General features: G+C 49.3%; 1 protein-coding gene and 1 long non-coding RNA gene across 5 annotated transcripts in view; both read right to left on the bottom strand.

Moving 5' to 3' along the window:
• BTBD2 (BTB domain containing 2) overlaps positions 1-13,526 on the bottom strand; it is a 28,087-nt gene that overhangs the window by 4,436 nt on the left and 10,125 nt on the right. For 3 of the 4 annotated variants that reach the window (XM_081846242.1, XM_081846241.1, XM_081846239.1), the window contains exons 2-7: positions 12,921-13,040; positions 10,667-10,823; positions 9,767-9,872; positions 7,619-7,816; positions 2,512-2,704; positions 369-456 (exon numbers count right to left, since the gene is read on the bottom strand). In XM_081846242.1, coding sequence (XP_081702368.1) covers positions 369-456; positions 2,512-2,704; positions 7,619-7,816; positions 9,767-9,872; positions 10,667-10,823; positions 12,921-13,040 — 862 coding nt within the window. The remainder of the gene's footprint in view (positions 1-368; positions 457-2,511; positions 2,705-7,618; positions 7,817-9,766; positions 9,873-10,666; positions 10,824-12,920; positions 13,041-13,526) is intronic. The other variant, XM_081846240.1, reaches the window with a different exon arrangement.
• Positions 3,530-4,629, bottom strand: LOC309332802. Its single transcript, XR_014152335.1, has 2 exons — positions 4,501-4,629; positions 3,530-4,113 (listed from the first exon to the last, which is right to left on the bottom strand). It is a non-coding gene; the product is annotated as an uncharacterized lncRNA (long non-coding RNA).

Below are 13,526 nucleotides of genomic sequence, written 5' to 3'. Positions count from 1 at the left end.
CAACATGAAATACTTTTAAAAATAAAAGTCAATCCACCCTGGATTTTCTGGGTTTTTTCCTTTACTATGGGATCTTCCACTCAGCCACTGGATGCCCCACTTTTCTTCAAAAACAAGCATCTAAAAAGTATTTGTGGGAAAACTTCCCTCCACTGCCTTCCATCCCTGGGTACCACATTTCCTCAACAACCATCGGTTGGTGGGAGGACGGAAAAGCAGATGGGAGTCAGTTATGCCCCTCTCCCTTCCTCTCTTTCTCAGCAGATCCCCCTTTTATCTGTACACCTGCCTGGCCCTTTTCACGGATCTTTGTCCTTGCCCCAAATTGCCCGCCCCTGCCCCAAGTCAAAACCTGGAGAGTTCTCTACCTGTATATTTACTTGATAATCTGTTGGGCCGTGGATGGATCCGTACAACCCGAATCCGACGATAAATATCCTTTTGTTGACAGAGAACCTGGAGGGTTGGAGAGGGAAAATACAGAAGATCAAGCACAGAAGAATCCTGCTGGATACAGGCAAGCGAAGGTTGCTCTGGGGGGGTGGGGCTTGGGGGTCTCGCAGATGATACCAGACTCCTGCTTGCAGCATCCCTGACACAGCAGCCCAGGTGGCCGGGGGCCAACGCAAGGAGGAACCAGCAACTCATGGAGGCAGTGTTAGAAACTCAGATATATAAGCTGGGTGCCAAAAGGCTCCTTAAATCAAGGTTAGGTAAAGGTAAAGGTACCCCTGACCATACGGGCCAGTCGTGTCCGACTCTAGGGTTGCACGCTCATCTCGCTCAAGAGGCCGGGAGCCAGCGCTGTCCGAAGACACTTCCGGGTCACGTGGCCAGCGTGATGAAGCTGCAACTGGCGAGCCAGCACCAGTGCCGCACACGGAAACGCCGTTTACCTTCCCGCTATAAAGCGGTCCCTATTTATCTACTTGCACTTAAGGGTGCTTTCGAACTGCTAGGTGGGCAGGAGCTGGGACCGAACGACGGGAGCTCACCCTGCCGCGGGGATTCGAACCGCCGACCATGCGATCAGCAAGTCCTAGGTGCTGAGGTTTTACCCACAGCGCCACCCGCGTCCCCCAATCAAGGTTACAGTTGCCAAAATGGAATGTCTAGTTGCCATTTTTGAGCAAGACAGCTATAAAGTCTTGTTTTTAAAATGAGGGACTGACTGTGGATTCTCAGTTAAACATCTGGCTGGTTCGGATGCCTTGAGCTGGCTTAAAAACTTTGGGAACTGAAAGAAGAAAAGTCCCTTGACCCAGAGACAGCCCACATATATATTGGCCTATTCCGACCTCTTTTTCCTAATGGTGACATGGACCATTCATAAATGTGGGGATATTATTCACAACTGTGAGCAGGGCAGGGGGCGGGAAGCAAAGACAAGTGACAACAATTTGCTATAACGCTGTTCCCTGCTCCTGCTTAGGATGCACAGAAAAATGCATTTTGGTTGCTGAAATTCATTCCAATTGGGCGGATAAAATATAACCAATAGAATTCTACAGGATGGAGCCTTAGTGTGTGAAAACAGGTCCTGATCCAAGGATCCCCGGATGGTGGAGATGTCAGGAGCCATCCTAGTGCCCAGGCATCTTCACTTGGTTGCAAATGGCCGATATCCAGGTGCAAAGTGTGCCGGGCACCTCACAAATTTCGAACACTGTCTTGAGGGTGATAGGTTTCCCCTCCCCTGGTCTAAGATGCATTCCCTGTTCTCAGGAGAGGTGCTCTTTCACCTCTTGCCTGCAGCATTATTATTGTTGTTGTTGTTGTTGTTGTTGTTGTTGTTGTTGTTGTTGTTGTTGTTGTTAACTTTTATTTATGCCCCGCCCTCCCCAGCGAGGGTGGCTAACACCGGTATAAAAACAATTGATTGAAATACAACTTAGAAACGAGATTAAACATTAAAATGTAGCCTCATTACAGGAAGAATTCAAATCAAAAACTTTTGGGGGGATGAAAACATCAAGTCTTCACCAAGGCCAACTATCCAGACTGGTCCTACATGGGCCAGAAAAAAGCCAGGGAAGTCCCCAAATAGGAGTTTCATCATAGAAAGAGAAAGGAAAGAGGGGAAGGGGATCAAGTTGATTCCAAGCCAAAGGCCAGGCGGAACAGCTCTGTCTTACAGGCCCTGCGGAAAGAAATCAGATCCTGCAGGGCCTCTGTCTCATGAGACAGAGCGTTCCACCAGGCCGGGGCCAGTGTTGAAAAGGCCCTGGGCTCTGGTTGAGGCTAATCTGACTTTCTTAGGGCCCAGGACCTCTAGGGTGTTGCTATTTATGGACCTTAAGGGAAATGCTGCTTTTTTAAATCCGGGATGGAGAACTTCAGATGCTCCAGACATTGGACTCCTGCCTCCCATTACGCTTGACTGCTGGGAGTCGTAGTCTGGCAATGCCTGGAAGGCGCCAGGATCTGGGGAACCCCGGTGCCTGCTCCAGAAGCCTCTCTCCCAACCCAGCTGGACAAGCAGGCGAGTGGCGTCAGGGCCCCAGGTCCCACCTGATCCGGTCGCTGGTCCCACTGTACCCCCAGCGGCTCTCCACCTGCTGGAAGCGGTTGATGCTGCACTCCTTCCCACGCAGGCAGCAGCGGGGGCGGTCGATGAACTCCACCCGCGGCTTGGGGTTGACGGTGAAGTGCAGGAACAGGCTGACCACTTCGCGGTCGGTCAAGATGCCCGACTGAGCTGGCCCTGGGGAAAGGCAGCAGGAAACGTCAACAAGGACAGCGTGAGCTTCAATGCCACGTTTACTGGTTTGTTTACTTGGTCCCTCCCTCGTTCTTTTAATTTCATTTCGCTTTTAATTTGTACGCTGCCTTTCCATATTGCACGAGGCCATTTACAAGCCGAAGAAACAACAAAATGCACAACGAAGTTCACGCAGCTTCTAGCAACCCCGTCCGATGCAAGCAGGTCATAATGAAAAATAAACAGCTTCTACTGAATAATGTAACGTTCGATAATCCATTTGGAATATAACATTACGCAGCAAAATTAACTCTCAAACTATTACCAAATAATCACCTTCAGTGATTACACCAAATCATGACCTTTAAAGCCCTAAACGGCCTCGGCCCAGTATACCTGAAGGAGCGTCTCCACCCCCATTGCTCTGCCCGGATGCTGAGGTCCAGTGCCGAGGGCCTTCTGGCGGTTCCCTCATTGCGAGAAGCAAAGCTACAGGGAACCAGGCAGGGGGCCTTCTCGGTAGTGGCGCCTGCCCTGTGGAACGCCCTCCCATCAGATGTCAAAGCGATAAATAACTACCTGACATTCAGAAGACATCTTAAGGCAGCCCTGTTCAGGGAAGTTTTTAATCTGTGATATTTTAGTGTATTTTTGGTTTCTATGGAAGCCGCCCAGAGTGGCTGGGGAGGCCCAGCCAGATGGGCGGGGTACAAATAATAATAAATTATTATTATTATTATTATTATTATTATTATTATTATTATTATTAGACTATAATCAATTAAGATGACAGCAAGTCGCAAGACATAAAGCCATACCTTTTTAAAAAAAAAACCTGTAAAAATATTGAATTGTCACAACCAAGTCACATCCAGCCAAGGTTACTCCAGAAGGGAATTTTGTGGTTTAATTGTGCAGTTTAAACTGTGGGATTTGCTCCTGCAAGGCGCAGGGATAGTCACCAACTTGGGTGACTTCAAACGAGGATTAGACATATTCACAGAGAAGGCGATTCATGGCTATGAGCTCCTGCATCTATACTCTCTCCCAACTGTCGGAGGAAGTAAATGCCTCCGAATGCCAGGGTTTGAGAATCACAAAAGAGGAGAGTTGCTCTTGCACCCGGATCCTGCTTGAGGCATCTACTTGGCCAATGTGGGAACAGGAGGCTGGACGAGGCAGGCCCCTTGTTGTCCTCATCCAGCTGCAGGACTCTTTAGGATGTTCTTACCCGAGGGAGGAAGAGGGAGAACATGTCTGGGCAACTGTTCAGGGTCACGGAGCAGATTGCTATGGGGAGCTAAACCCAAGTATAGTCATAACTGCCCTGAGACCTGCGGGCATACGGCAATATACAAATAATAGTAATAATAATAATATCTCTCCACTCCAAAACTACAATTCACCGCCAGCTGAAGGAGCGTCTCCACCCCCATCATTCTGCCCGGACGCTGAGGTCCAGCGCCGAGGGCCTTCTGGCGGTTCCCTCATTGTGAGAAGCAAAGCTACAGGGAACCAGGCAGAGGGCCTTCTTGGTGATGGTGCCCGCCCTGTGGAACGTCCTCTCATCAGATGTCAAAGAGATAAACAACTACCGGACATTTAGAAGACATCTGAAGGCAGCCCTGTTCAGGGAAGTTTTTAATGTGTGACATTTTAGTGTATTTTTGGTCTCTGTGGAAGCTGCCCAGAGTGGCTGGGGAAACCCAGCCAGATGGGCAGGGTACAAATTATTATTAAATTATTATTATTATTATTATTATTATTATTATTATTATTATTATTATTATTATTATTACCATGTTTCTAGGAAAGAGCTTACAAAGCTGACACATGACATGAAGAAAATAAGGACAGGAGAAATGACCCTCTCCTTTTCCTGCAATGCTAGAAATCAGGGTCATCTAATGAAACTGAAGGTGTTGAGCTTTAAAAGCCCTAAACGGTCCTGTTACCTAAACGGTAAGAAGGAGCGTCTCCACCCCCATCGTCCAGCTCAGACACTGAAGTCCACCTTGAATGTCTTCTGGCAGTTCCCTCACTGAGAAATGAGATTAAAGGGAACCAGGCAGAGGGCCTTCTCGGTGGTGGCACCCGCCCTGTGGAACACTCTCCCAGCAGATGTCAAATAAATAAACAACTATCTGACTTTTAGAAGACATCTGAAGGCAGCTCTGTATAGGAAAAGTTTTAAATGTGTGATGTTTCACTGTGTTTTAATTTGCTGGAAACTGCCCAGAATGGCTGGGGGAACCCAGTCAGATGGGTGGCATATAAACTTAGTAGTAGTATTAGTAGTATGCACAGGCACTAGCATCTGGCCCCGCCCACCACTGTCATGTGCCTCAGGTCATGTGGCCCTTGGCCTTATTCATCCCTGAATTAGACGTCCTTCCAACTTTGTTTCAGACAGAGGGCATTCCCATCCCACCTGGAGATGCTCTGCCGCTGAGCAATGGCCCATGGCCCTCTGTCCCAGAAGCTTTAGCTGAGATTCCTGCACTGCAGGGGGCTGGGCTGGATGACCTTTAGGGGTCCCTTCCAGCTCTACCATTCTGTGATTCTATGATGCACAGCGTCCTCCTGCCCACATCATACACTCTCACACTTTATCCAAAATCCACGAAATGGGGGGGGGGGCAGTTGCTTCACAGCTCTTGTGTGCTGCCAACAGTTTCTGGCCGCAAAGCCCTTCAGCAAATATTTGCTCTGGAGGAAAAGGTGTGGCGGCAGCACAGCTGCTAGTTGACTGCAGAGGCCGGATTCTCTGCCCCCAAGCAGTGTGTGTGAATGTTTGGCTGGAGAATGGCTGCCGAGGAGGCCTCATCGCGTGCTGGCAAAATACCCAGTCAGAGCCAAGCCAGCGGGTGCTGCATCCACAATATACATTTACAGCACTCTTACACCACTTTGGGGACACGGGTGGCGCTGTGGGTTAAACCACGGAGCCTAGGACTTGCCGATCAGAAGGTCGGCAGTTCGAATCCCCGCGACGGGGGGAGCTCCCGTTGCTCGGTCCCTGCTTCTGCCAACCTAGCAGTTCGAAAGCACATCAGAGTGCAAGTAGATAAATAGGTACCGCTCTGGCGGGAAGGTAAACGGCGTTTCCATGCGCTGCTCTGGTTCGCCAGAAGCGGCTTAGTCCTGCTGCCCACATGACCCGGAAGCTGTACGCCGGCTCCCTCGGCCAGTAAAGCGAGATGAGCGCCACAACCCCAGAGTCGTCCGCGACTGGACTTAATGGTCAGGGGTCCCTTTACTTTTTACCTATACCACTTTGAACCATCACAATGAAGCTCACAGAGTGACCTTGCGGCCAGTAACTGCTTCTCAGCCTTACTTCCCTTGCAGCTAATCCCCTGTGGGGATTAAATGAGGAGGAGGGAGAAGCACGTGCTTCTTGGGAGAAAATGTGGGATGTAGATGCAATAAATAGAACAACAGAATCGCAGGTCTGGAAGGGACCATGAGGGGATCAAAACTGCAACGTTGGGAGTTATCAACACCAACTGTCCTACACATTCCTACATGTTCCAGCCACAAACCCCTTCACTTTTGCTGATGAACCAGTCAATGAACTTCTATCAACAACCAGAGATTTGGGGGTGGGCGGAGAGAGGGGGGGGAGGAGAAGGGGGCACTACGCCCAACCCGTGAACCCTTTGGTTCTTGCAAGCATCCCAAGCCCTTCTGTCACAGCACCTCAAGCTGCCCTCCAGAGCCAGCCCCACTGATGTGGGTTTTCAAGGGGAGGGCGGGAATAAATTGGAAAACTTCCCGATGCTGCCTCAAAATCAGTTGGGACCTGATTCAGCATCCTGCCCTCACACTGAGCCAACCAGGTGTTCATGAGAAGCCTGCAAGAGATCTTTAAAAGATGCCGTTCATTATAACATGGAAACTAACCAGTTTGACTACTGTAGTTTCCATTGTGTTACTAATCCGTTTTTTCAGAAACTGAATTTTCCCATGGAGAAGAAACGGCGGCAGCAGTGGAATATTTCCTGCTCCGCATCACTGCCTGGCTTCCCCCTCGATATTTGCCCTCCACGGCAAGCGGCAAAAGTGCCTCTTTGTTCCCAGGAGGCATTTGTGGGGCTGCGCGAGCTGGCAGCACACGTAACTCTGCACATTTAGTTTAATGGCTTTTGTTTATTCGCAAGCAGCCTTGGGGAGAAGGGGAACAGGCCGAAACAGCTTCCAGTAAAATAATCCAGAGGGCGACTCCGGACTAGCCATTGCTCTGAGTAAGAGAGCAGGCACCCTGTCTGCGTACAGAAGGTTCAGTCCCCAAAAGCGCCCCCAGCTAGGCCTGAGAAGGACTTCCTGCCCAAATCCCTGGAGAGCCACTGTCAGTCAGTGTGGACAATATTGAGCTAGATGGGCCAAAGGTCTGATTCGGCAAAAGGCAGCTACCTCTGTTCCTGAGGACTAGAATCTTAATTAACATTTAGGGGAAGGACCCTAGAATTTTGCAGCAGAGCACCTGCTTTCCAGAAGGTCCTGGGCTTTTTTTAATATTAATTTTTTATTAAATTAAAAAGAAAACTTCAACTTCAATACTTATTTTCCTTAACCCTTAACTCCATGATGTTTTTGTTCCCACCCTTTTTTTTCCTGCTGCGTTATGTGACACATTTACACCCGACAGTTATTTCCTCTATTGCAATCGGCGTCTTTCCCTTACATTTTGAATCCTGCTTGCGACTTCATTCAGCTATGATACTCCCTCGAGTAGTCCAAAAGGGGACCGCTCTTCAGTAACAGAAAGCCCCATGTTCAATCCTGGGCAGGGCTTGAAAGGGCTCCAGGGCGCTGGCACCCTGGACTTGGGATACGGCAGCCGCTTATGGTCCTGTGACCTTCAACTGCTAAGTCTCCAGACCCCCTGGATTTCAAGAAGGGCTCCCCGCTTACCCGCTGCGAACTCCTCGATGGTCATCAAGGGGAAGCGGATGAGGGAGAGGGCCTTGCCTAGAGTTTTCCGCTTGTTTTCTGGGACCACCTGCAGCTGCTGCCGCTGGCACTCGGCCTCGGACCACCGGACCACCGCGTTGAAGAGGCGCACCTCGCGGATACCAAGGGTGTCCCTCTCCAGGACAGCCACCAGTGTATCTGTCGGGCAAGGAGAGTGGGGCGTCAGCTGCAGGCCCCGGCGATATAGGGCTTGAGGGCAGGGAAGAGGGGCAGCCACAGCTCTCCACAATGTTGCTGGGCAGCTATTTCCGTCACCCACACCAGCTGCCAGCTCACGGTTGTTCCTCATCCCTAATCTGAGAAGAGGCATGTTCCCATTTCTTGCACACAGAAGGAATGCTATTTCTTTCTTGCAACATCTAAGATGCTGACGGGACTCCAACTCCCATCATCCCGACCACTGACAACGCTGGGGCTTCTGGGAGCTGGCACCCCCTGAAGGGTCACAGGCTCCCTTATCCACACATTAGGGCAAACGGGGACGGCATGGAGCTGTTTTCATTGCCATTTCATCCAGGAAAGGAAGGAACCTGGGAGGTTCACTGGTTTTCGAAAGGCAGCTTTGAGAAAAGTTTCACAAACTGAGCCAACTGCTCTGAGTCGCAGAGAATTCTGGGGCAAATGCAGCTCTCACGTGAGGGCAAAGGCCAGGTCCTGTCAACCTCAGTGCTCAGACCTGAGCACGTACTCTCCAGACCAGTCCCAAAACCCCACTGGGGGTAAAATTCCTGCCATCCTTGAGCTGGCTATGGACAATGGGAGTTGTAGTACAGCAACACCCTGGGACACCCGAGCTAACAAGTTAAGCACCTTGTTGGGTGAAGCTGAAGTATCACCAGGTCAGTGGGACAGGAAGCTCAGAGAGTTGCAGCAGCAACACTCCCAACACAGCAAAGGCCGGCTGTTCTAGCGGGGAGCTTGGCTCTCTCAATCTGATCTCCTTGCCAAGAAGACCAGAACTTTCCCCCAAAGCAGCCTGACGATCGCTGCCACAGATGAAGAACTAGGGCTCAAATCTGCACGGATCAGTCTCTGCATGTATGCAGAGGTACGCCGTGACGGAAGGAGGAAGGCTGCACATGGGGCAAGCCAGCCACCGCTGCTACTGTTGGCTGCCCTGCCCTGTTCCCACTCGCCCTTTTCATCCTGCGAGGCTTGGGAGGAATGCAGCAGCACAAACGAGACCTCTGTTGGCAAGCATCCTGTGTCTGCCAGACAATGGGCATTGTGGCATTCGGCTGGTGGAAGACGGAAGGACAGAATGTCCTCTCTGCCGCCTGACGCAGAGACCGACTTAGTTGGGACACAAAATACCGACCAATGAGGCTTGTCTCCTGGCTTACGTGTCGTTTTGCTTCAAACTTGCACACTTAAATGCTCCTGCATGCATTTAAAATAAATAATAAATAAGACACACAATGCACATATACAAATTGGGTGTAGGGATATGGCAAGGCCAAAACCCTTGATGCACAAACTTTCTATGCACAGGAATATCTTAAAACAAGACATTGTACAGTGGAGCATTCAATCATGCTGAGTTTCCGCACCGGCAGCCCAAAGGGGCGCTTCAGCTCAGACGCAAATTGGCACAGCCTCAATCGGTTGTTTCTGGGATCAACTTGGGACCCTCAAAGGCTTGTATCCAAAACAGCAAATGCACACACACCAGCACACAACACAACAACCATGAACTGCTGTGCCAATCTGCAGGAATCAGATTTGTAATTATGCACATCTGCCCAGGGGCACAGCAAGAACTCCCTCCCCTTTGCTGGAAGTCTTATTCTGCTACTTCTCCCTGCTGGGTTTTGCATGAACTGTTTGGCAGCATGCTTTGCAGCTATGGGGACTAGCAACTTGGGGGTTGGTGTGCGTGGTTTTTTTTAAATAAAAAAAATGCATATCATGAAACTGAAAATGCTCAAGGAGCACTCTGTGAATAGTACAGCTTCCCCTGCCTTTTCCTTTATTCACACAGGCTCAATTCCAGCCCTTCAGGAAGCCAGAACCCAAGCAGTACAGAGAATTATCCAGCAACCGACCAACGCTACGATCCCCACTGAGCCTGCAAAGTAGACTACTCACCAAGGTCAATATCTGTGAAGCCTTCTGCGTTGATGGCGTCAGATGTGTTCTTATCTATGTTTTCCAGGCAAAGGCTTGCCAGCTGGGGCTCATCGAAGAGTCTGGCCTGAAAGATAGTCATCAGCCAGCAAGTGAAATAAAAATATACAAGGTTAATTAAAATGTGGGGGGGGGGGGGACTCTATGGAGGGCAGCAGCCAGAATGCGGCAGCTAGACTGATGACTGGGAGTGGCCGCCGGGACCATATAACTCTGGTCCTAAAGGATCTTCAATACCTCCTAGTCCGTTTCCAAGCACTATTCAAAGTGTTGGTGCTGACCTTTAAAGCCCTAAATAGCCTCGGCCCAGTATACCTGAAAGAGTAGTCTCTACCCCCATCACTCAGCCAAGACACTGAGGTCCTCCTCTGAGGGTCTTCTGGGGGTTCTCTCACTGCGAGAAGTGAAGTTACAGGGAACCCAAGCAAGAGGGCCTTCTCAGTGGTGGCACCCACCCTGTGGAACAGCCCCTCTCATCAGATGTCAAGGAGATAAAAAACTACACAATTTTTAAAAGACACCTGAAGGCAGCCCTGTATTGGGAAGTTTTTAATGTTTGATGTTTTACTATGTTTTCATATGTGTTTGAAGCTGCCCAGAGTGGCTGGGGCAACCCAGCCAGATGAGCAGGGTATAAATAATAAAATAATAATAATTGACATTATCTTCTCTGAACTAAGAAGTTCCTAATGATGCAACCTTTCCACATAGAGTTTGAAAGGCATTGTCTCAGCAAAGAACTGGGGGGCAGCTGAGGCTGGCCGGCACGGCCTACACCACCTTCTCCAACGCCTTCCAGATCAGTTGGGACCACCACTCGCGACAGCCTCTGCTAGCACAGAACCTCCTGTGCAAGCATACCTGCGTTAAGAGCATGAAGGCGTTATCTGCCCTGAGGTTCTTCTTGAGGAACTCCACACAGTGGGCTTCGAGCGCGGGGACGGCATACTTCTTAGCGGTGTAAAGGGTCGTCATCACGGTCTCTGGCCCTATCTGAACCTCATCAGAATAGAGAAACCTGGGAGCGAGAGCAAGGAGGGCAGGAAGAAAGCACTGCTGCAATTAAAAACAAGGATTTTGACTTAAGATACAGCACTAGCATGGAATAAGTTAGCTGTTAGGTATGAAGGGTTCTCCGTGCCCATAAATGGGAGGTTGGGGGGGGGGTGTCCTCCATTTTGCACCTGACTCAGCAGCAGCCCAGTCATAGCACACCATCAGAAGCCTGGAGGTGTCTGCCTCCTCTTTCTTGCAATTTTCAGGCACAAGGAAGACTAGAAACCTCTTTTTAAAAATTAAAGATGGACATCTCTGAGTGGAGAGCATGGTAGGCTGGGCAGGGCAGGTATGCGTAGTACTTGCTAAATAACATTTATAGCTTGTTTTGTTATGTTTTTGTATGTGCTGGAAGCTGCCTAGAGTGGCTGGGAAGTCCCAGCCATAGGGGCGGGGTAATAATAATAATAATAATAATAATAATAATAATAATAATAATAATATCTGCTTCCAAAGAGCATAATACTGTACTCCTCCTCCTCCATTTCAACTCTCAAGGTTGGGTGTGAGGATAATGTTAGCCTGAGAGGTAGCGACTTGCTCAAACTGCACCTGGCAAGCTTTGTGACTAAGGGTGCAATGCAATTTGTACCTGGCTATCCTCAGACAGAGTTTGGCACTCTAACCACTACACCATACTGCCTCTCAAACAAACCTGGACCTTCAATTTTTGTTTGTTTTTAAAAAGTATATTCACTTGATTCAGTCTGGCTTTCCATGGGTTATTTAAAAGCTCGGTTTCCACGAGCTACACAAACACACACACACACACACACACACACACACACACACTCCACCCCCTGGGAGTAACTTACTCTTATTTGCTTTTATGCTGTATGTCTACGCTTGTTTTATTAGTTGGATTGCTTTTAACAACTGTTACGTTTTTAGGTGTTTATTGTACTTAGTGAACTGTTGGAAAGTGCCCTAGGGGGTCAGGTCGACATGACAAAGGAGGACCGACAAACTGCAGAAATAAACAAATAATGAAATAAAACAAACTCCTTGTGGACTGCAGCCAAAAACATTGGAGCTGAAATGTTCATTAAAACTCTCTCACACACAAAAATCTCCGCTCTAGTAAAGCAGGAAGCTACCTCATACCGAGTCAGGAGACTGGTTCTGTCTAACTTAGTATTGTCTACACTGACTGGAAGCTCTCCAGGATTTCAGACTCAGGGTCTTTTCCTCACCCCCTGGCTGCTGATGCCATGGGATGAATCAGGGAGCTTCTCTCATCAGGCACGGTTGAGAGAGCTGGGCATGTTTAGTCTGGAAAAGAGGAGACTGAGAAAAGAGATGCGAGCCATCTTCCAATAGCTCAGGGCTGTCACCTGGAGGAAGGAGCAAGCTTGTTTTCTCCTGCTCTGGAGGGGAAGACCCAAACCAAAGAACCAAGAAAGGAGATTCCGACTCAACATCAGGAGAAACTTTCTGATGTTAAGAGCTGCTCCACAGTGGAACGGTCTCCCTAGGGAGGTGGTGGACTCACCTTCCTTGGAGATTTTTAAGCAGAGGCTGGCTGGCCATGTGTCCTGGATGCTTTAGTTGAGATTCCTGCACTGCAGGGGGTCAGACTGGAAGACCCTTGGGGGTCCCTACAACTCCCATCAGCCCCAACCAATGCCTGGAGGTCACCATGTTGGCGAAGGCAGGCCCAGTGGTAAAGGGACAAACTTAAAGACAAATCTCCGGGCTCTTAAGGCTGCCCAGGTCTCAGAAGCACAGCCCTGCTGCCTCGTAAGAGAAGAGGGTTTAATCTGCTCAAGGACTTACAAGAAGGAGGGAGATGGAAAAGAGAACTTCAACAGAAAAGCAAAGGCCGGCTGTGGGGCAGGAGGCCACTTTAAGGTGTTGCACAGAATCTGAAGGCTTGGCGTCTTGAGAATCCTCCCCCAAAATTTCTATATAACCATGAGAGCTAGTGGCTTTAAAAATAAATTTTAAAAAAGCAGAAGGGAAGCAAGCGCTCCGCTATTAGAAGAATCCAGCCCCTGGAGAGCGATTGCCTGGTGTTTCTTTGGAGAACTGTGTTCCTCCTGAGGAAGCGGGGGCTTACTTCAGCAAAGCAAGGAAAGCAGCCGGTTCCACGTCGGGTAGTTCTATCTCGGAGGACGTTGTAGCCATCCCACCATTGAACATGGCATCAAAGACCGCACTGCCCACAGCCAGCACAAACCTGACATTTGGAAAGAACAAACAAGAGGGTTCCGGCATTGACTGGATTGCACTCTGAATCTCGTCCATTCCCCACAACAAGAACCACAAATTAAGACTTTGCTATAACCGTATTGCACAGTGCACTGCCCTGAAGTTAGTCTTCCTCCTCAGAACTTCTGGTGCACAGCTCACACAACAGAGTAATAAAAACGATGCTTAAAAAAAAGGAACAGACTTAGATCAGGTTTATTTACATTGTGGTTGTTATCAACTTATCAGGCACCCTAACAACCATGTGATACCTGGATGTTACACAAATGTATTGAAAACTACGCTCTTTAGTCCTTCAAAAGTAAAGGTAAAGGTAAAGGTACCCCTGCCCGTACAGGCCAGTCTTGCCAGACTCTAGGGTTGTGCGCTCATCTCACTCTAGAGGCCGGGAGCCAGCGCTGTCTGCAGACACTTCCGGGTCACGTGGCCAGCGTGACAAGCTGCATCTGGCGAG

This window comes from Podarcis erhardii (genome assembly GCF_964252035.2).
Source record: "Podarcis erhardii genome assembly, chromosome: 18".
In the NCBI taxonomy this organism is placed as follows: domain Eukaryota; kingdom Metazoa; phylum Chordata; class Lepidosauria; order Squamata; family Lacertidae; genus Podarcis; species Podarcis erhardii.
Note: the sequence above shows the minus strand (reverse complement) of the source record. Positions and strands in the feature narration are given on the sequence as shown.